Consider the following 23,967-nt stretch of genomic DNA (forward strand, 5'->3'; position numbering starts at 1 on the left):
CAAATATTTATAGGTGTGGTATATACAGATTTGGGGAAAGTGTGGGGAAATGAGCCCATTAACCCCTGATAAGAATTTAAATTGGAATAGTATCTTTGGCAGAATATTAGAAGAGATCATTAATTATAAATAACATATATGCTGAGATTCTTCATGTTATTTTAACAAAAACAATTATACCTTATAAAATTTTAAATCACATGTGAGTTTTCTTTGACTCATTAATTCTGCATATTGGAATCTGTCCTGCATTTATTAACACACAACATGTAATGCAACTCCTCCAAGTCTTCATTATAGTATTCATTGAGACAGATAATACTCAGAAATAATGTATATATTCAGTTTTTGAAATGATTTAATAAATAACAACCTTGTGAACTTGAAACAAATAACTACTAAATAAAAATAATATATGTATGTGGCTTCACTTGTTTTTTTTTTTCCAAAAATCTTACTACTTTTAAACAAGGAAAAGGCAAAATGTAATGTATAGTGAGTTTATATGTGGTCTGGTCCCATGGTTTTGGTCACTAAATCTATATATAAATATTCATATCAAAATAGAACCAATATCTAGAAATATGTACATTGAATTATCAAAAAGACTCACTTCTAGAACATGAGATGGAGTTTAAGGGAGACTTTAATGTTTACACATCTTTTGTTTATAAAATAGGAAATAGTAATCATGAGTTGTTATAAAATTAAAAAAGAATATTTATACATGTATACGTATAGGATTACACACCTAGAAAATGTCCCTAGAAATGATTCTGTCTTTTTTTAAAATCAGTTAATGTATCTTTTTAACTTTGTTATTCCTTCTTTACAGAAATCATTGCCTCATCCTTTATATATATATATATATATATATATATATATATATATATATGTATTTATCAAACTGAAAAAGGAAGAAAAGTAGGAAGAAAGGAAGTTAGGAAGAAAAAAAGACTGAAAGAAATTTTCAGTCTACATAATACCACCAGTGTTTTGAAACAAACTGATGCACAATTTCATACTCTTAAAATTATAAATCCTGGGATATAAGAGAAAATTGAGCATGAGGAGCTGAAGATGAGCCAAATGCAGTGACAAGGCAAGAGTTTGGTTTTCAAGAGAACTGGAGATCCGATCTCTTGAATTGCTTTTACAACTTTGATGTAGAAGTAAGAATGGCTTCTTCACAGGAAAATTAGAGACAACTGAAAGAGAATGTTCTTGCTAGTTTTCAATCAAGAAGCTGTCCCTTTTCTCCTGTTCAAGTGGAACACTTGTGTTAAACACTTGGGCCCTGAGAGAGAGTGTCCACAAGCCTTGTTGCTATCACACACCTTTCTACATGAAGAAACCCACCTCTCAGATGGGATCCAGGGTATCTTCACTTTCTAAGAAGCTCTGGGAAGGAACTAATATTTTCTCCCCTTATATTCAAACTTTGGAAGAAATATAATAAGTTTTCCTTTCTCTGTTTGAGGTCCTTCTTAGCATACTGGTTCAGTATTAACAGCCTCCCCTACCTTCTCACCTCTCCACTAGTGGTTTGTACTTCATAAGTACCTTTTACAGCCACTATGAATATCTTCATACTTAATGCAGTTGTGCACTTGTGTTTTGCACACAATGAATTTTATTGTATGTCATGTGAATTTGTCACCACTGTCTTGGTGAGGGGAGAGACTGGGCAAAAACCCAGTTATCTTTCATTTTATATACATGGGCACAGCTTGGGAGATCAAAGAATAAACAATTCATTGCTTAATGTGGTAGTTCAAGTCTTCCCTATCTTGGAGAAACACTTCCTCTTCATTGTTCAATGGTTAAAAAAAAGAGAAAAAAAAATGAAAGGCAGTAACAAGTGCTAAACTGGAGAGATCAAAGCTCTCCCTACCCACACGGCTGATGACCATAGAAAGGTCAGGAAATGAATCCAATTATTGATAACTCACTGTTTTTCAGATATAATTTTGCATGAAGTTGGAGATAGCAGAACAGATCACCCACATGAAGACTACTGATTTTTAAAACATGTGTTCAAATTGAGCATTTAGGAGAGTGTGTGCTGACACTGTACCTAGAGGTAAAATCTATCTTCCTTGTAGGTGCTGGTCAGCATGTGAACACTGTGGTCCCCAAATGTACCATTCTACCTCAGAAATGCAAAGACTCAAACAACAGAGCAAAAAAAAAAAAAAAAAAACATATTTTTTTCAGCTCCTAGAGAGCAGGAAGTCATACAATTACAATTTTAGTTTATTTCCAAAGCACGTCTAACCTTGCAGATTCAATAATCTCAGACTCACACAAAGGGTAGCTATACTGGTATATGAAAGAAAATGGGACTGATGATTTCAGAGTAGACAGCAGGCCTAGATCTTCCCAGTCAAGAGCTGGCATTTCTCCACCTCCTCCCATGAGGCTATAATATCTTCTTCAATGCTATTCTTTTTTAATGAAACACACCTTAGATCTTACTTTCTAATGTTTGCCTGACAGATAACAAACTCCAGCCCTAATACAAAAAATGAACTTTTATGCTGTATTTATTCATATTTTGTCCCTAAGTACTTTTATATATTATTATTTAAAAATTATTTTGCATTGGTAAATTTATTGCTTTCTTATGACTAAAAAATAAGAGCTTTATATATTTATTTGTCTGTAGATTTGTGTCTTGGCATGGGGTCGCAAAGAGTTGGACATGACTGAGCTACTGAACAGCAATGTCAGTCATAATCCATACATTTTCCAAGAGCAAGGAGGATGTTTCTCATTTTCCATTTTTCTATTTCTTTGATACATTTCACTTTTTTTTATTACTTATTTAACAAACCAACAAAGGGTTGCAGACTGATGAGCAGAACTCCTTTGTTGGATGTTCTGAGACCTAGTTCCCAAAGTGGTAGATAGGGGGATCCCCACACCAACAAACCCTGGACACCAGTAGAGTGTCTGAGAATTCAGCTCAATTCTGATATTACCCAGAGAAAGTATCAGATTTCACAGGTTAAATGTTCAGTCTTACAAGACTTCTCCCACTGCCTAACCATTTCAGAAGCCAGTTGCAAGCCCAAACTATTACCTGTGCTTCTGACCTACTGGCTATAGATTGAAGATTCCATCAATCCCCTCCTTGGACTTCAGATACCAGCCACAAGTCCAGGTTGTTACCTGTGCTTCTGAGCAAATGGCTCTAGATCAGAGGTTCCCGTGACACCCTCCTCAGGTTAGATGAATTTGTTAGAATGACTCATAGAACACAGAAAAACATTTTACTTACTAGATCATTAGTATATTTTGAAAAGGATATAACTCCGAAACAGCCAGGTGAAAGAGATGTAGAGGGCAAGGCATGATGGAAGGGCACTCTCCCTGCATCTCCACATGTTCACCGACCAGGAAGTTCTCCCAACCCTGTCCTTTTTGGCTTTCATGGAGGCTTCATGAAATATCATTGATTGATTACAACATTGGCCACTGAATATTGATTCAACCTCTAGCCCTTCTCCTCTCCCCAGAGGTCAAGAGGTGGGGCTGAAAATTCCAACCATAACTGTTCCCATCCTTAACGTGCTTTCCAAAGCCACCTCACTAACATAACAAAAGACATATTCATCATTCTCAACACTTAGGAAATTCCAAGGTTTAGGGAGCTGTAAGTCAGGAATGCATGTTTGGTCATCTGAATGACCAAACATATAAAACTTACAAATTATAATATCACAACTCCTAAATCCAGAAATCTACTCACCATTTTTACTCGTAGGCTACCAGGTATCATTAAAAGTTGTAAGTCAAAATGTGTAGATCTTATTATAGGAGGATTGTGGGTTGTCTTATTCACTCCTGTGTGCACACAGGTGCTCCAGCCAAGTGCAGTTCCAGATGTGGGAGGAAATAAAGGCACTTCTCTTGGGCTGGCCCATTCCTCAATAAGTGAAGTGGACCATGATATTTGTGCAGAGGAGTTTATGGCAATGACAGTAAGATGCAGTTCTCCTGAGAAAGACTAGAGAGGGACCAGTGGTCTGGGTTTCTCAACAGCCCCAACCTCTAGGGAAATTTCTGAACCCATAGGGGTCATTAGTACATACACTGAGGTGTGATAGGTATACATCACGTCAAACTCTATAATCTCCCATAGGGTCCAGGCAGAAAATAAGGACTATGAAAATTTGTTCCTTGATATGAAAAGGATTTATTACTTCACATAAGTAAAATTGGAGACTTGATTTTTGTTCCATAAATATAAATATTGATGGGATATTTACTTCCTTTCTCTGTTCCTGAGAATTATTATGTATCTAAAAATTAGCCAAGGTATAATCAGTCCCATCCTACTTGGAAAGAATAATTTTTTTTTCCCTTAGTCCTACTGATAATAGGGGCAAAACTATTTTTCTTTTTTTAACTAAGAATTTTTTTCATGAAAAAGAAAAGACTCATTGACCTAGACTGCTGAAAAATTGGATAGGTGCAAATGGCTAATTTAGAACTTTATTATTAATTTAAGGAACCAGTAAGGCAACTAATTTTATTTATTTATTTAGGATTTGAAAGGAAGATGTCAGCATAGTGGATTTATACTTTAGTTTCAAAAAGTAACTAGGGTAAAATTGAGCAAGTATCATGAACTGTTGATTTATTAAACTGTGTATATATGACTGTACTTTTAATGCTCTTATTTAAGTGATGTGACACCCTAAGGCTAAATTTTTTTCAAAATATAAATAATAAAAAGTCAATAAATGAACAGCAATTAAGTCCCTGAAAACAGTCAGACAGTATCAGAGAAAACCAGGCTAGTTTGAATCAATTGGTTAGGGGATTTAGCAAAATAATAATCTGGGATCTTTTGAGTAGACATAGCTACAGAGCCACAGAGTAAAGAGTAAAATATTCAATATAAGAAAATGTGTGGGACTTATAGGTCTGTAGAATATGTATTTTATATAGATACAGATCACTTCCATCCTTCCCTCTTATAATAAAAAAGGTAAATTTACAGAAGACCCCAGAAGCACACACAAAATATACATTGAGGAGTCAGTTCTTGGAGAGCAGACAGATTTAATAAATCCCAGTGTTCCCAATTTATCTGCCCTTTGGGACAATAAGCCTCAATATCACCACTGTAAATTAGCTCAGTTCCTTCTGCCTGAGGATGAAGCTTTTCCACTTCCTATTCCCAATCAGCCCCACACATCATAGTCCTCCTAGTTCTCTTCATTCAGGGCCTTCTCAACATGCTAGAATAGTTAGCCTAACTAGTTAATTCACAAGACAAATCAGTCACAGAATTGGGATATGGGGAAAATGATCAAATTAGTTATTTGAATGAATTATCTAGTCTTTTGATAAAGTATAAACATAGCTCTGGAGAGTTATAGCTTCAGAAAAGCTAGAACCTAATGTTTGAGATTGACTTTGTAACCATTCCTTATGATTTTAGTCATTTTTATAATGATTTGGGCTAAAAAAAAGTCTAGCAGATAACTGAGAGATAGATGGTTGAAGGGAAGTGACGGTGGGGAGAACATTGGAGGGAGAGGAGGTGGCTCTACAGTGCAGTTAAAACAAAAAAGAGTTCACAAAGCATGGAAAAGTTGGTTTCTACAAAATTTTTATTCCATATAACTTATATAATGCTCCCCACATTCTTAGTGAGTATGAGAATTTGCATATGGAATGCATACAAGGTAATGAATGAGTTAAAGTTGTCACTGTATTGTCATAGGAAATCAAAGCTACAGGTGGCTCAATGGAACCTGGGCATAGCAATCCATTATGTCACTGGAACCAGTATCTGCAAATTTATTCAAATTTCTTCTACACTTAAAAATTGGTTTACTCTTTTAACACTTGACATTAAGCTTTATTGATCAGTGCTTCTTTAGTTATAAATTAGTAGTAATCATAATACCACTGTTATATTTCACAATATATTTTCAGACCTATCACATAATTCTGCCTAACAAAAGTTAATCATTTACTTATTCAACAAATGTGCATTGAGTTATAACCACATACAGACCAGTGAGTTGTTTGAGATATGTCAGACATACCATTATCAATAGACAGTGATCCCTCTCCTCAGGATGCTTACATTCTATCCAGAAAAGGCAAAAGCAAATAAATAAATAAAAATTTAATAAATAGGACAATATAATATATTAGAAGTCAATAAGTAGTATATTGAAGAAAAGTGCCTCCATTGCACCCAACAAAGGGAAGTTGGAGGGTGAACTCTGGGTGAGCTCTGGGATAGGTCAGGTTGTACGGTTCTCACTAAAAAGCAGGATTTGAGCATGACCTTGTGATTCAGGCAGTAAAGAATATGCCTGCAGTGCAGAAGACATGGGTTCTATCCCTGGGTCAGGTTCTATCCCTTCTTTTTCCTGGAGAAAGGAGTGGCCACTTACTCCAGTATTCTTGCCTAGAGAATTCCATGGTAAGAAGAGTCTGGCAGGTGGGGTCCATGGAGTCACAAAGAGTTGGACATGACTGAGCAACTAACACTAACACAAACTAAGGAAAGAAAGCAAATGAATTAAACATCAGGGAAAGGGAAATTGCAGGTGGAAGGCACAGTTGGGAGAAAGGCCTGATGGTAGCAAGTGCCTGGTCTGGTGGAAACCCAGCCAGGATGCCAGGATAGATGGAGAAGAATAAAAAGGGAAGTAAGGGCAAGAAGTCAGAATCAGAGGAGAAACTTGTGCTCAGATCTTCTAGGGTCTGAGGGTTTGTTGTAAAGATTTTGGCTTTAACTCTAAGCTGAATAGAAGGTAATTGCAATGGTACTACAATCTTGGTGCTAAAAGGATCAGCCTGGCTGCTGCATTGAAAAGGGACATGGAAGGGGCCAAAGTACAGCCAAGATTGCTATTAGGAAACTAATAACTCAGAGGGAGAGAATGGAAGTTCAGACCATAGTTAAAACAGCAGAGTGGTTAGAGCTGGCTGAATTCTAGATACATGTGATGATAGAGCCAACAGAGTTTACTGATAGACTAGTATGGGAAAGTAAAATCAAGAAAGGAGTTAACCAGATTGTTGGCCTCAGTAACTGAAAAAAAGGAGTTGCCATCCACTGAAAAAGCCTCTGTGCATTTGTGATTTGAGTGTGTGCATGTGTATGGAATTGGGAAGGCAAAAAAAGGGGTTATAATAGTAGATGCACGAAGCTTTGTGAAACGTGGACTGCAAGGGATGTACAAAGATTTAAGTTGGCTTAGTAACTGACATAAATCATAAGAGGATGCACAATGAGATAATAGGGTTAAAAGGAGACGGTAGACACTAGTGTGTTAGCTTCCTGAGGCAGAGGCATTCTTGGGATTCCCTTTTCACCTCTTACAAGGCCTGAGGTCATGTGGCTTCCTTGTCCTGGTGAATGGATGGAGACCCCAGGGGTGACATGATCTTAGACCAGTGACCCTCTTCTTCTTGATCCCTTTGGGAAAGGGACTCTACTGTCCTGAGTGTTTGTTCTCTGTCACAAACTCCTGTCATAGATGCTGGCCCTATAGTGACATGAACACTCAGGAGTTACAGTAAGTTTCCAGGCCCCATTTAAGCCCTGATGATGGGAAAGCATGAACTGAGACCCAGCTTTCTACTTAGATTATGAATGGAAAAGGCCTAGAGCGTGCATCGGAGAAGGCAATGGCACCCTACTCCAATACTCTTGCCTGGGAAATCCCATGGATGGAGGAGCCTGGTAGGCTGCGGTCTATGGGGTCGCTAAGAGTTGGACACGACTGAGTGACTTCACTTTCACTTTTCACTTTCATGCACTGGAGAAGGAAATAAATGGCAACCCACTCCAGTATGCTTGCCTGGAGAATCCCAGGGACGGGGGAGCCTGGTGGGCTGCCGTCTATGGGGTGGCACAGAGTCGGACACGACTGAAGTGACAGCAGCAGCAGCAGGGCATGCATGGTATGTAAATTATCAACAAGAGGGATATAAGGTACATTATTATTACCTCTGTTTCTAAAAGAGACAGAGGAATAGTTTGCTCGTGATCAAACATAAATGTATCGAATACGAAATCTTTGTTTAATACAAGGCCCCATCATTAGAAAATGTCAAGCCATCTGGAAACACAGTTTGATGAAATTTCCCTATTGCTAAAATGATTATAATCCATAAATGCTCCTCCAAATATAAAAATATCTGAAAAAAAATGTTTAAAATATAGAAAGAAAGCTATATCATTAATGTTATTGTAAAGTATGTGAAAGATTTTAGTCAAAGAAACTTCTCTGGAAGAGAAAAGCTCCTTAAAAATCAAAAAGTCTTGTCAGGTAATGTCATCTAAAGTTTCTATTAATTAATAATTATTTAACATTTCAACATTTAGCATTTAAGCATTTGGTTAGCAGGTATTTATCAAACATATATGTAAAAGATGGAAGCATAGTTAACTTTCAATAATTTTTAAGAAATTTTGTTTGGAATGTACAGAATATACACTAAAAATAGGTCAAATATTATTATCATTTCATCATTATGGTCATTTTCATATTGTATTTAAGAGGCAAAGTTGAATTTAAAGCAATCCTATAAATCACAACCTCAATTATTTCCCAAAATATTGTAAGGTCAATATCATTGTCCCACATTACAGAAATCGTACTAAGTAAATGAGTCTAAAAGAGAAAGAAATAATTGTTTGAATTTTTACAACTAGAAAATGACTAGGTCAAAGAACTAGTTGAATCATAATTCTGAGAAATCTCTACTCAAAAATAAAAAAGCATCCATGCTGAGTACCTGAAACTAATACAGTATTGTAAACCAATTATATTTCAATCAAAAATATATCCGAAGAAAAAGGAAAATGTTCTTGTGAGAGGTATGGCATTGGACTCTGATATAATCAGAGGAAAGAATTGCATCACTCTCAAAAATTGATCCCTGAATAAAGAGGATTTAAAGAATAATTGAATAGCTACAGGAATCATGAATATATAAAAGGATGGTTCTGAATATAGTAATCTAGAAGAAAATGGAGATTAAATGACGAGATATAAAGCAAAAAAAAATAGAAAGAAGCAATAAAGAGAAAAGAGAGGGAGACAGAGACAGAAAGAGGCAGAGCCCAGAGGGAGAAAAAGAGGAGAGAGAGTAAGAACAGAGGAAACAATTAGGAATCTGACGTTAGAACAATATTGGACAGTTTTGAACCACTTTAAGAATTGCTATTTCTAATTCTTAATATGTGGAAGACTTGGAATGAAGAGATATGAAAAGGAATGAGACATTAAAATAAAGGTATAGATAAATATCTTTGTTTAATACAAGGTCCATTCGTTTGAAGAAAACCTCATCAAAAATGTTTGTGGAGCCATTTGGGAAAACAGTGATAAGATTGCTCCATTTCTAAAATTATTATACAATCCTCATCCAAACACACATAATATATACTTTCCCTTTTTTTCCTATGGGAAAATTTCCATAGTGACAAGGAGTAAACAGCTGACCTAAATGGGGACATCTGTTGAGCCTTCACATATGTATATACTATATGCTCCGTTCTATTGCAGAAGACTTTGCTAAGCTTGGGGTGTATCTCAGCAACAGAATCTTAGGAAGAATCATCTCTGATATTAGAGGCAGAGTCAAAATGAGCCCCGGATGCCCAATTTTCTAACTCCACATCTGTCATAGGTGGTAAGACAAGAGGTGTTGTGTCACAGATGAAAAAATAAGGTCGAAGAAAACCAGAGAACAGGTGGTTGAACGTGTAGATAAAAGACCCACTTGTGATGTTGTAAAAGGATATTTCCCCTGCTTCATAGTCCAAGAAAATCCCAATGCAGCGAGGCCGTTCCAGGTGGAGGAGAGGAACTGATGGGGAGGCAAGGACCATGTACTCACTTCCCTTCAGTAGCCACATGGCCCAGACCCCATTCTCAGGAGATGGTGTGATTTCCCCCTTTCTTGACACTGTGTCTTGACAGACGCCCAAGCCCCATTCTGCTCTTTCTCCCACCTTGACTTCCCAGTAATGCCTCCCTGATGAGAAGTTCTGCAAACCCAGGATACAGGGCCATGTGTCAAATCGCTCAGGGTTGTTGGGGACATCCCTCCACAGTTCTCCATCCTGCACACTGCGCAGGTCAGCAGTCAAGAGGAGGCTAGGATGTGCGGTGGCAGGATCCAATTTTATGTCAACTGTGGAAATAATTTTGTGGAATATGTGAAAGAACAGAAAAGACTGGTGAAAACTTAAGAACCCATGATATTGATGACTGTCACACCATGCTTTACTCTCCCTCTAATAACTCATGGAGATAAAAATTAAGTATTTCATCTTGCAGATACTTTATTGAGTTTGAGTATATTCCTCTGTTATGTGTGCATAATCCAGGACTAATTACTGCCTCAATTAAACCATAACCATTGATGATAAGACAAACCAAGTTCATAACCATTTAGAACCCTTTTATCTCTATCCAGAGTACTTGGGTACTCTTTGGAAGATCTGCATTTAGAATAAAATTTATAACTCCCTTTGGATTTTTTTATTTTCTTTTCAAAGCCTATAGAAAAATTTCACTGGTCTAAAACACACCACTTTCAAAGCTATGTTACTATGGTAGGAAGAATTCTAAGACGAACTTCATGACCTTCAGACCCAGGAGGTTTTCTCATGATTCTGTTATATTATGTGACAAGTGGGAGATTATCTGAGTGGGTTCTAATCTAATCACCCTTTAAAATCAGAGCGAGTTCTTTGGTTATTGGTCTGGTGGCAGAAGGAAAAATCAGGGAGATTTGCATTTGATATGTCATTGCCGCCTTTGAAGATGGAGTGGGCCACAGTGGAGGAGAAGGGTGAGGAACCTCCAACTGATAATCAACAAGGAGATGGGGATGTCAGTCCTCCAACTGCAAGGAATTGCTTTATATCAACAGACTGAATAAGCTTGCAAGTGGACCTTTCTCTAGACCCCTTAGAGATGTCCAGTCTGGTCAACACCTTGATTTTGATCTTATAAAACCTTAAGCAGAGAAACCAGCTGATCCCACAAGATTATCAGATCTGAAGAATGGATGTAAATGGATGTGATTTTAAGTAGCTAAGTGTGTGGTAATTTGCTATGCAGCAAAGAAAACTACTGAAAAGTACTATTAATACCCATACTGTGGAGTCTCAGTATATTGATATGACATTTTATTTGTACATATAATTAAAAATACATCTACTAATGAAATGACCTCAGTGAAGCAAGGAGGATGTATAATATTCATGTCTTTTTTTTTTTTTGGTCAACACTCAAAACTGGTAAATTTGATTTCATTAATTTAAAAACAAAAACAAATTTCATAATTAATCATGTTTTAGTTTTAATATGATAACAAATATTAATATGATGACTCTCATTCTTATTTGTCTCCAAAACACTTCTAGTTATCTTTTATTTCTACTCAAACCTGAGTGGGTACATCATCTATGCTATCACATGGAACCAGCCTCAAGATTGATATTATCTTTCTCACAGTATAGACAAGCAGGATGAGCCCAAGGGATTATATGATTTTCCCAAACTCTAGAGGTCATAAATAACAGGAACTGAAAAGTGGGTCTCCATGATGTTGTGGTAGACTTATTTAACAGATGTCATGTCTTCAAACATCATTCCCACTTCAAGAAAATAAATCTGTGAAAAGGTTGTGAATACATCTATTTCTAATTCTTCTCCCTACCTCTTCTTAAACTCTTAAAATTTCTTAAACTATCACCAAGATAGAATAATACCCTAACCAAACTGCACCTTCTTCCCAGTGTTCCATGCATGATCAGTCCTTAAAGTTCACCTTAAATGACTTTTCTATAGCACTCAACACTGTTGAGGATCCTTTTGTCCCAGAAAACATTTCTCTCTCCCAAAGACACCAGTTATCACCCTTTTACTCCCTTTCTGCTGATCACCCCTTCTTGGTCTCCTCTGCTGTTTTCTCTTCTCCTCCTCCATCATTGCTATTGGAGAAACTAATGGTCTCATGATTGGGACCTCTTGCCTCTCTCTCAGATCATTTCTGATTTGTTCTTGGGCTGGCAGGCATATTGCTTTCATTAAATTCCATTCATATGCTTTACTAATTCCAAATACTTTTAGCCTAGACTTTTCTCCTGGAACTCCATATTTGTAAATTCATCTGCCTACCCAATATCAGCATTAATATCCATCACAACATTGATGTGTCTAAAACCCAAGTCTTTTTTCCTACCTTGCCTGCAGCTTTACCTGTCAATGTAAACAATAATTTCATTATGCCAATTCAGGAGATTTTAACTTTGGAATTATTCACAACTTTTCTCCCTTTCTGACCCCTCATATCTAATCCAACAGCAGATCTTGCCAGTTCTGCTTTCAAAGTATCAATATAGCAAGATCTTGTCTATTTCTCTGTACCTCCAGTACGACTTCCCTAGTCCAATAGAAAATAGTCTCTAATTGAGTTATCACAAAGGCTCCTAACTGGCTTTTCCACATCAAGCCTTGCCCCTCTGTAATTTATTCTCAATAAACCACACAGAGTGATCTTCATGAAACATTAGTACAATCATGCTATTCCTCCATTTATAACTGATGCCCCATTTCACTTCTACTCATAGTGGCCTTCCTGTTGGGTCCTACACTACCTGGACTTTGCTTGACAGTTCTGTCACTCACTCCACAATAGCCACACAGATCTCCTCATAGCTCCTGGAATGCATCTTCCATATTTTAAGCTCAGGTCTTAGAACTTATTTCTGTTGCCTGAAATGCTTTCTTCTAGATCAGATATTTGCTGTGTTTTCTCCTATGAATGAAGTCTTCCTTGATCATCAAAAACTCCAGATTAGATGTGCTAACTCAAGAACTTCTGGCCACACTTATTTATTTATTTTTTCAATATTCTGTTTCATCTTCTAACATTTTGTGTATTTTCCATAATTTAAGCAAAAATTTACAATATGAAGCTCCAGATCTGTAACATATTTGATGTTATTGTTCAGTTTTATATTCTAATGCTTAGAAGAGTGACTGGCATAAAATACACAATATTTGTGGAATTGACCAGTTAATTAATCAAGTAAAAGTAAATGGGAATATAAAGACACTGATTATGAGAGTGTAATAACTTGAAACATTTCATACAGTTAAGTGAAAGTTGTTTAGTCATGTCTAACTCTTCGGGATTCTCTAGGCCAGAATACTGGAGTGGGTAGCCTTTCCCTTCTCCAGGGGATCTTCCTGACCCAGGGATTGAACCCAGGTCTCCTGCATTGCAGGAAGATTCTTTACCAACTGAACCACAAGGGTAGCCCAAGAATACTGGAAAGGGTAGCCTATCCCTTCTCCAGTGAATCTTCCTGACCCAGGAATTGAACCAGGGTCTCCTGCATTGCAGGCAGATTCTTTACCAACTGAGCTATCAAGGAATATCAATCTGCCTATAAGATCAAGGATTAATCATTGAACAGGATTGATAAGATGGGTTTTCTTATCATGGGACAAAGCAGTTTCCTTTTAAGTAATAAACCTACTATTAAGTCACAGTCTATTTTCATTATTTGGCATAAACTGAATTAAAAAAAATTAAAAACATTGAATCTATATTGTTTTAAAAAACAACATACTAAGACCCAACAAACTAATTATTACACTACAGCTATTCCCTCTTAAATATAATATAAATATAATATAAATAAATATATATATATTTATATATAAAATATATATTTTATATATTTTATAATAAAATAAATATAATATAAATATATATATTTATATATATATTTATAAATATAAATTTTTATAAATATTTATAAATATATATATAAAATAAAAATAAATATAATATAACTGAATGTGTTTGGCTTTATTGACTATCTAATTTAAGAAATGGCTGGATGGCATCACCGACTTGATGTACATGAGTTTGAGTAAACTCCAGAGGTTGGTGATGGTCAGGGAGGCCTGGCGTGCTGTGATTCATGGGGTCACAAAAAGTCGGACACAACTGAGTGACTGAACTGAACTGAACTGAATTTAAGAAATTCATCAAACTGCCAGATAACAAAATAATCCAAACTTTATGTTATCTGATACACTGCAATGTTTTCATATATTGAAGATTTGTTTTTCTCTGTTTTCAAATATGTTTCATTTTGTCCTCTAAAAAGACAATTTTTTAGCATTTTATAAAAAAGGAAATAGACATAGAGTGGAACTAATATTGCTTATGTCACAGATAATATCACTTTCAGACTCACTATTCTAACCAAATGTAGCTTATATGGGTGTCAGTTACTCTGATATTCTTCAGGACTATTCACAAATATCCCAATACTCTTAAAAAAAAAAATCTGAGCCCAGTGCTCTCTCCCTTCCCCCCTTGTAGTTTGACATGACCACGTGATGCACTTTCATCAATAATATCTTCAGGAAAGCTATGTGTGCCCCTTAGGGTGGTGCATGATTCACCATGACTTTGCTCAGTTCTGTGCCTATCAGCAACAGGAAGGAGGTGGGGCTCTGTCTGCATGGAGTGAGATTATGTGAAATTAAAGCCTCCACAATCCAGTAATCAACCAATAACATGATCTCAAAATAAAACTTTGCTGATTTTAGCCACTAAACTTTGGGTTCTGTTTGTTACTATAGCCTAACTGGTACAGTAACAAATTGCAATAACAGCCAAATTCCAGGAGTCATAGTTCCGCAAGGTCTAAAATGCAGCTTACCTTGGAACTTCCTCAGCATTTCTCTCATGCCAGGGATGCGACACATTGTCCTCAGCTCCATAGCGATGGACTCGGGTTCCAGGCGTGTGACATTTTTACTTCTGAGAAGAGCACAAAACCTGCAGTTTTCATTAGGGTTATCCACCAACCTCCCCAGCCTCTCCCAAACCATTCTCTGATTCAGGAAGTAAACATACCGGCTCAAGGCTCCTCCCACACCCTGAAAATGAAGAGAAACACAAGTAGGTGTGAGTTAGACCTCCGAACTGCTTTTGACAGACTGGGGACACACCAGGAACATCTCTTTAAGAATTATTGAAAATCATTAACTATTGATGTAAAACTATAAGAGATATGATTCCCTCTTTAAAAAATCTAAAACAGACTGTTATTGAGTTTTCTCATCAATTTAAAATAATATAATCAGTTTGCTTCTATTAAAACAAAATCAGACCACACAAGCTTTAGGTTAATTCCTATAATATCTATTGGTTTAACTATTTTCTGAATTGATAATTCTGATAATTGGGTGTTTTCATGAAGAGTTATATTCTGTGAACAGAATTAAGGTAAAAATAGATTCTAAATATCTGCAGAATTTATTTGAGAAATAGTGAAAGGTGTAGACATAAAATGATGATCTCAGTGTCCTTGTAAGAAAACCCTAACTTCCTTATTCTCTGGACCAACGTACTTGGTCTAAGTTATCTAAGTAGAAAAAAACAGAAGTCATTAAAATTCAGCAACAGTCTATGTCAAAGTAGATTATTAAACAAACCACCTGCACTGTATTTCCCCTATCCTTCTAAAAAATGACCACCAGTCAGATTAATTTTAACAGGGCATAAAAACAGGGAAATGATCAGCTTTATATTTCATCAGAACGACAGGTCTTATTTTGGGCCATTAAAGGTGAAATGTTGTTTACTGGTACTGAGGAAGAAAGGGAGAAATGAGTATAAAAATGAAAGCAAATTATTTGAGGATATAGTCTCCCTAAGACTTGTGTTATAAGATATTTTAACATTTATTCAGTGCTAATAAATGATAAGTTCAAATATGCAATATTTTGAAATACAGTAAGATGTGACAATGAATATTATTGAAAATGCCAAAGTTCTTGTGTTTATTTATTGTTTGAAATTTTGAAAATTTATTCCTTTGGGACAGTTTGCTTAGTAGGAAGTAGGCATAGCAGTAATAAGAAAAGCAATAATAACAACAAGTTTTACTGATGCATAAATATATTGAAGAAAATGGGACAAATTTAATATAAAAGTTTTGCAAATACATTTACTTAATGACCCCCCCTACTCTGTGACCAGTGCTATTTAATCACAGAACTTGTATGAAGATAGAAATTACTTATTTCAGACATTCCTAAATGAGTCATTGAGGTTGAAACACAATGAAGCGTGCCCAGAAAATTTCTATTGCAGTGAGTTCTAGCATGAGAGCAAGCATCCACCAACAATGATGACTTTCTCAACTCACTTGGGATTTAATGCCTTTAAGGAGGATTATTAGTTATTTGTCTGTCTGCACTATAATCTCAAGTATATTGTGGGCAAGCTGTATGGAGCCAAATTAATCCCTCCCCGCCATGCTTGGAATGGGCATGCACTATGGGCTAGAACATTAGCATTTGCCTTGAAAATTAACATGCCAATTTCAATGTGGAAAATTTTAAACATTACTCATATGTTTGACTATTGACATTAAAATGTGTTAACAAGACTTTTTGGATTGGACATGACTGAAATACAGCAATATCATTGTTGACCCATTATGAGGTTTTTATAAAATGTTTTCCAGGCAACATAGTATAGATAGTCTGTTTTCTGTTTAACCATATGTAAATCATTAAATTAACTTTAATTTTGAAAATATTTAAGGTTTTGTCTTTAGTATGAACTATTATGTATGATTGTCTAGGGTCCCTTCGGATTCTGGTGTTAGGGATTGAGGATTTTTAATAAAGCAATTTTTAATTGCTTTCCAAGGAAATTCTAGGGTGATCCTGTCCTAAAGAGCAAAACTGCTTAAGGAGTTATCTCCGAAAGCTGCCGTCTGTCCCCTTGGTCTCCGGTGTGCCCGTCCTTCTCCCAGGCACCCAGCCTCACCTCCAGCAGACCCAGGGCTGGTCGCTGGCACCTTTCCTCCAGCTCCTCTGCCAGCTCCTTTAGGGCCTTGCTCTGCTGAACCAGCCGGTTCTTGCTTTCCCGAAGCTTCTGCAGCGTGGCTCGCTCCTCCTCCTCCAGTCTTCTAAGCTGCAGTTGCTCCTCCAGGGCCAGGAAGCCACGATACTTTTCAAACTCCGACCTGAAGCGTTGCCTCTGCATTTCCACTTTTTCCTGGAGTGACAGTACAATAAATCATCAGCAATTGGGGCAGAGTATTTGGAATATGGGCAGGGGGGTGGGGGGCCCTCCCCTGGAGGCTCAGATGATAAAGCATCTTCCTGCAGTGCAAGAGACCTAGGTTCAATCCCTGGGTCGGGAAGATGCCCTGAAGAGTGGCATGGCAACCCACTCCAGTATTCCTGCCTGAAGAATTCCTTGGACAGAGGAGCCTGGTGGGCTACAGTCCATAGGGCTGCAATGGGTCAGATATGACTGAAGCGACTTAACACACACACATGGGCTATGACATAGTGAAAGGGGGTTTAGTTGCAATTCATTGTTCTCTCACATCACCATTTAAATTACTATAATTACACCTATAGATATACAAGGGCTAAGGGTTTCCACAGAATTTAGAATTTATTTTATTAAACCCATGCTTGTTGCATGTTGGCCCACATGGATCCATTTTTAAAGGTAAAAATCATGAAAGTTGACTTGACTTAGAACAAGGTTCTTGGAAACATCTCTACTTTAAGAATAATCAGTGGAGGGTTCAAAACATGCATGAAACCAGATCTCAGATATAGAGTTCCTGATTTCATAAATTTGTGGTCAGGCCAGGATTAAAAAAAAATTGACTTGGATTACTAACTTTAAAAAATTATTAATAAATGCCACTATTAATTAACTTTACATACAATATACATAACTATGGGAAAAAGTAAGACATCATAGGAGAAAAATATAGTAAAAACCCTTATGAAAATATCTGCCAGAGGATAGAATACAAGTCAAGATTTTCAAGAAAAGAAAGAAAGAATTACAAAATTATAGAGAATAATCAGAGAAAAAGGGTTCCTTAGAAAAGACAGAGAACTATTCAGAAATAGAGTCTATGTATATATTGTAATGCATAATATAAAAATATAAACATCTATGTCATTTCTATATACAGTTTTTCAGTATTGATCCTATTGATATTTGACCAGGTGATTTTTTGTTGTGATTTTTTTTTGGGGGGGTGGGGACTGTCCTTTGTATTATAGGGTATTTAGCAGCATTTCTTGCCTTTACATATGAGATGCTAGTAAGGCATCCCAGTCCTGACTACCAAAAATATCTACTGATATTGCAAAATATCTCTTGGAAGGCAACATTGGTCTAGGTTCAGAATCACTTTGTGTATGTGTGTGTGTGTGTGTGTGTGTGTGTGTGTGTAATAGGTAAAGGAAAAAAGAGCTGATGATGGCAGAAATATATCAACATATTGACTGAAAAAAGAAAATTCAGATTATTTTTTATATGTAAGATGATGACTATGAGCCTGTATTTCATATATATATATATATAATATATATATATATATGCTGTGAAATAGTAAAAATTTCATTCATCCAACAAATACATATTTTTTAAACTAGTAGTGACAGTACAACTCTGTTCTAAGTGATGCAGTGAGTGAAGATCAGTAAGTAAGATCAAGCGAGTTAGTAAGACCAAGGTGAGTAAAGTCTTTTTTTATAATTTGGATTTGGGACAGTATTACAGACATTAGAAAGAACACGATTGTACGAAAATAATCTGAGGGGATGAGATGGTCCAGGATGATGCTGAGATCAGTTTTTCTTGAGTACCCAGGTAAATGGAACAAAAGTGCCAGAGTAGGGAAGATGGTGGAAGAATGACTTAATGATCCAAATAAGGATCCTTCAGATAGGTTAGCCACCCAAAGCCCCAATATTCTCTTACCTTCCAAATAACAGTTTTCCTCCCCACATTGGCCTCCTGAGTCGAAGCTTCCTCCAGCTCTTTCCTGACAAGCTCCTGTGCCACCTGGAGCTTTATCTGTTTGGGAAGATACGCTGCAGCCATTAAGGATACTCTCATATAGTACTTAAACTGAGCAAGCACAGGAAGAAATACAAAGATCAGCTATAAAGGGCAGTAGAAAGCATACAAAAATGTTTGATCTCATTAATATTAATGACTGTTAAACATAGATATGTTTTAAATGTTAATGCCAGATATAATAAAAGATGTATCTAAAAAGTGTGTTCATTGTATTATAAATAGCAAAACAGTAAGTAACCAAAATAGGGCAGTTAAAAATAGGGCAGTGAGGAAAAAATTATTTCATTCACTGGATAGAATTAAAACAAGGTGCTGCAGAATTTTTAATGGCAAGAAATACAATTATAAAGAAAATTAAACTAAGCATATTTTATGTAACCTGACACCAATTTTTAAAAATAAAAGTTTTTATAATAAATATATAAAAATTAGGCAGAGACCAATGAAAATATATTCAAAAAACAAAATCTCATCTACTATGCTTGGCTGAAAAGGTGAAGCTATTCCTTTTATCTATATATTTCAACTTCTTAAAGTTATTCATTACTTTATAACCAGAAGTGTATTTCTTACTATTTTACAGAAGAAATCTTGTAAGTTAGTATTTGTTATATGAAAAAGAAATATAGAAAGTCATAAATCTTACAAGGGATAGAAACATAATTTAAGGAAAACTAAATCTCTTTTCAGCCCTAGGACTCCTGCTAGAGGTAAGCACATATATTTTATTTACAGAGAACACATACAAAGATAGACACATATACATTTTAAAAGTCTTCCTAAAGTCATTCAATTAGTCTCAGGAAAAAATAAAAACAAGCAAAAATTTAAATTCTTCCCACAGTCATTCAACAAGTCCCACACACCAGTCTTCTTTTTTTTTTCTTTTTTCTTCTTTCTTTTTTCTTAATGATAACATTCTAAGGTAGAACACATAAAATAGGAGTAGGAACCAACGAGGCATTTAATAAGATGAAGAAAATGGCAATTGTTTCTGGAATCTGGAAGGACTAGAACACTCCGACACTTACAGACAAAAAAATTGTAAGCAAAAGCAAAGAAGTAGAAAGTTGTGTCACGTTTGGGGACAACAGTGATTAGGCTAGTTTTGCTGAATCTAAAGATTAACGGTTAAGGCAAGAGTTACAGTAAGAGCACTTAGGGTCCTAAAAGTGATTGACAGGCTAAGGAGTTTAGAAGATATTTATTTGGTATTTAGTTGAAGGACTGCTGAAATAGAGAAAACTTCCTTAGAATACGACATTATCCATGCACTGTATGGTACCATCTGGATTAAAGAAAAAAGGAAGGAATATACTCTAGAAGTCTAGTTAAGAAATAGTTAGCACCTGAATTTTGCAGAAGACCAAAATCAAGAAGAAAACCTAAAAGAGATATTTCTAGGTAGGTCCAGAGGGTACTTGAGGGGAAAAAAATCACAACCTTGATTTAAAACAAAGTTAAAATAATAATTATATTATTAGTTATTCTAAGTTAAAATGTATGATATAAATATACAAAATTATTACAGGCTCTATATGATTAATAATTTATTAAATTAATTTATTATTATTTTATAAAGTTAATATCTTCACTTTATTTTCATTGTGGTAGTACTTCAGGTAAGGTCAATAGATAAAAGATGACTTTAACTCTCTTTGTGCGAGCAGCTGTTCCAGATATTGGGAATTTAAATGTGTTCTGAATATGTCCAGAAACTTCTGATGAGCACCAGTAGGAAGAATCTTATTCACAGAGTTTCATGGATGCCACTTTTGTGAGCCAGATACTCCAATATTAGTCACCTTTTCATTGAGGATGCTCACATCATAAGTCCAGAAATATGTGTTGAATAGAGAGGAATCTGTCTGCTTAACCACTGGATTCCTACTTCAGAGTAACATGTATTGGCAGCTTTAAAGGGGATCAGAGCCTTGTGCCCATCCAGACACCATTCATGGCAAACATTCAAACATGAAGGTGGCTTAATGCAGCCTTGTATTCACTGCAGCAGGATTTACAGTAGCCAAGACATGGACTTCCCTGGAGGCTCAGACAGTAAAGCGTCTGCCTACAATGAGGGAGACCCGGATTCAATCCTTGGGTCGGGAAGATCTCCTGGAGAAGGAAATGGCAACCCACTCGAGTATTCTTGCCTGGAAAACCCCATGGACGGAAGAGCCTGGAAGGCTACAGTCCGTAGGATCGCAGAGTCGGACACGACTGAGCGACTTCACTAAAGTGAAGGACACATTCATTAGGACACAGCCTAAATGTCCATTGACGGATGAATGGATAAAGAAGATGTGGCAAATATATATATATATAGAGAGAGAGGGGAATATTTTTGTTGTTGATGTTGTTTAGTCACTAAGTTGTGTCTGACTCTTTTGTGACCCCATGGGGTGTAGACTACCAGGCTCCTCTGTCTGGGAAATTTCCCAAGCAAGAATACTGGAGTGGTTGCCATTTCCTTCTCCAGGGTATCTTTCCAACCCAGGGATGAAGCCTGTTTCTCATGGATTGGCAGGTGGGTTCTTTGCCACTGAGCCAACCGGGGAGCCCACTGTGGAAAATTACTCTGGCTTAAAAAGAATGAAACAAAGTCATTTATAGTAACATGGATGGACCTAGAGATTATCACTAAGTAAAGTAAGTCATACTGAGAAAAATAAATGTCATATAACATCACTTATGTGGGCTTCCCTAGTGGTCAGCAGTAAAGAATTTGCCTGCCATGCAGGAGACGTAAGAGACACAAGTTTAATCCCTGGGTTGGGAAGATCCCCTGGAGGAGGGCATGGCAACCCACTCCAGTATTCTTGCCTAGAGAATCCAAGTAACAGAGGAACCTGGCCGACTACAGTCCATAGGGTCACAAAGAGTAAGACATGACTGATGTGACTTAGCACACACACACCCACACACATGGCTTACATGTGTAATTTAAAAAAAATGATACAAATGAAAGTATTTACAAAACAGAAATAGACTCACAGACTTCAAACACAAATTTAAGATTATCAAAATGCAAAGGTGAGGGGGAGGAATAAATTAGGAGTTTAGGATTAACGTATATACACTATATATATACATATAAAATAGATTATCAAATATATATAAAGTAGATTATCAACAAGGACCTACTGTATAGCACTGAAAACTCTACTCAATATTTTGAAATAACCTATATGGGAAAAGATTTTAAAAAAGAATGAATACATGCATATATATAACTGAATCACTTTGCTGTATACCTGAAATGAACACAACACTGTAAATCAACTATATTCCAATATAAAATACAAATGAAAAAAATTAAGATTGTTTTGATGACAATATTAATTAACATGGGCTCCCTAAGTGACTCAGTGGTACAGAATCCTCCTGCTAAGCACAAGACTTGGGTTTGATCCCTGGTTTCAGAAGATCCCCTGGAGAAGGAAATGGCAACCTACACCAGTATTTTTGCCTGGGAAGTCCCATGGACAGAGAAGCCTGTCAAGCTACAGTCCATGGGGTTGCAAAGAGCCGGACACAACCTAGTGACTAAACAACAGTAGCATTAATTAATATAAATACTATGCAAAAGCAAAATATTATACAAATTTAGTTATTAGGAAGTGTTTCCGATAACAGTTGTGCACTTGTAGTTACAAGAAGCAATTAGACAACATAACCTCCTACACCAGGGAGCTCTGGTATTGGAACTCAGATTACCTAAATCAGGAAAATTAAGACCAGCATGAAATGAAATGACCAGGGAGAGTTTCATGGCAGAGAAGATCAGTCTAAAATAACAATATGTTTGAGCTCCTGAATAGGAATCCCAAAAGACGGGGTTTCCATGGAGCAAAGGCATACAGATCCCAAGGTGAATGTGAGTCAGGAGGGTGGTTGGTGTGGAGGGCACTGCTCATTCAGATCAGAGGGTGTCTTCTGGCTCTGTCTCTGGCAAGGGATTTTTAACACTTCTGACTCGGTCAGTGTCTTCCATTACAGACCGGCATTTCCCGATCAGGAGTCACGGCCTTCCACGTTACCCCTCACCTGGTAGCACCTGGCGGCCTCCTGCAGCGATGTCGTGTGGTGGCTCCTGTGATCTGGAGTGGTGTCACAGACCCAGCACAGCACCTCCTGGTCCTCCTCGCAGAAACGGGTCAGCTCCTCGCCATGCCGCACACACAAGCGTGCCCCCGAAGGCTCGGCGCCCAGCCCCAGCTGCCGCACGCTGTCCACCAGGCTGGCCAGCTGCCTGTTGGGCCGGAAGCTTTCCAGCCTGAAGGGCCCCCGACACTGCGGACAGGCATAGAGGCCGCCCTGTGCGCTGTCGGACTTGTCGCAGAACTCGGAGATGCATCTGAGGCAGAAACTGTGGCCGCAGTCCACGCTGACGGGATTCTGCAGGAAATCCAGGCACACTGGGCATCGGGCCTCCTCGCAGAGCCGCTCCCCAGGGGACCCCGAGGCCATGGCCGGCTGGGCCTTGCCTGGCCCCGCCGATAGTAGCGCGGTCTTCCCCAGCTGCCTGCACTATCTCTGCTGGTGTTCTGGCACAGAAGGGAGGAACCGCACAGCCTCATGAGAGGCAGACACGAGATGGGCTTTATCCACTGGCTAGCGTCCAAATGAGCCACGCCCAGTGAAAACTTGCATCTCAGACACAGTCAACCACACGGATAAAATTAACATTCTAGCAATCCTAGCCTCCTAGGAAATTGATCATTTCTAACGGAATCCCTCGTAGTGTGGCTTATTGGAGCCTGTACTCTCGTGTTTTCACTGTCAGTAAATTTCAAGAATCGCTAAGGTCCTTCCTTCAATTATTTTCTAAATTGTCCCATGACCTTATCATCTTTTTTATGACATATTGATTTGCTAAAGTTTTTTGTCAAAATTTATTTTCTCTACTTCCTGTTAATTAGCTCTTGATAAAGAAATATGTTGGTAAGTTAATAAGGAGATCCCCCCCCAAAAAAAATGTGTGTATAATAATGATAGGTCTATAGCCCAACAACAATT

At 37.1% G+C, this 23,967-nt stretch overlaps 1 protein-coding gene across 1 annotated transcript; it reads right to left on the reverse strand.

Moving 5' to 3' along the window:
* Positions 1 to 9,595: 9,595 nt before the first annotated feature.
* TRIM58 (tripartite motif containing 58) lies at positions 9,596 to 23,418 on the reverse strand. Its single transcript, XM_043467556.1, has 6 exons — positions 22,996 to 23,418; positions 18,844 to 18,939; positions 16,873 to 17,103; positions 14,947 to 14,969; positions 14,750 to 14,850; positions 9,596 to 10,185 (listed from the first exon to the last, which is right to left on the reverse strand). Exons 1-6 carry the CDS (start codon positions 23,416 to 23,418, stop codon positions 9,596 to 9,598), a joined length of 1,464 nt encoding a protein of 487 aa, XP_043323491.1.
* Positions 23,419 to 23,967: the final 549 nt, after the last annotated feature.

Source organism: Cervus canadensis, chromosome 4 (genome assembly GCF_019320065.1).
Source record: "Cervus canadensis isolate Bull #8, Minnesota chromosome 4, ASM1932006v1, whole genome shotgun sequence".
Classification (NCBI taxonomy): domain Eukaryota; kingdom Metazoa; phylum Chordata; class Mammalia; order Artiodactyla; family Cervidae; genus Cervus; species Cervus canadensis.

Excerpts from the sequence above, each read along its gene's own strand:
- TRIM58 (XM_043467556.1), bottom strand. The coding sequence starts at position 23,418 with ATGGCCTCGGGGTCCCCTGGGGAGCGGCTCTGCGAGGAGGCCCGATGC. Across the intron at positions 14,851-14,946 it reads GTGGGAGGAGCCTTGAGCCG|AAGTAAAAATGTCACACGCC; the intron begins GTATGTTTACTT and ends TGCTCTTCTCAG. Across the intron at positions 10,186-14,749 it reads AATGCTGAGGAAGTTCCAAG|TTGACATAAAATTGGATCCT; the intron begins GTAAGCTGCATT and ends TTATTTCCACAG.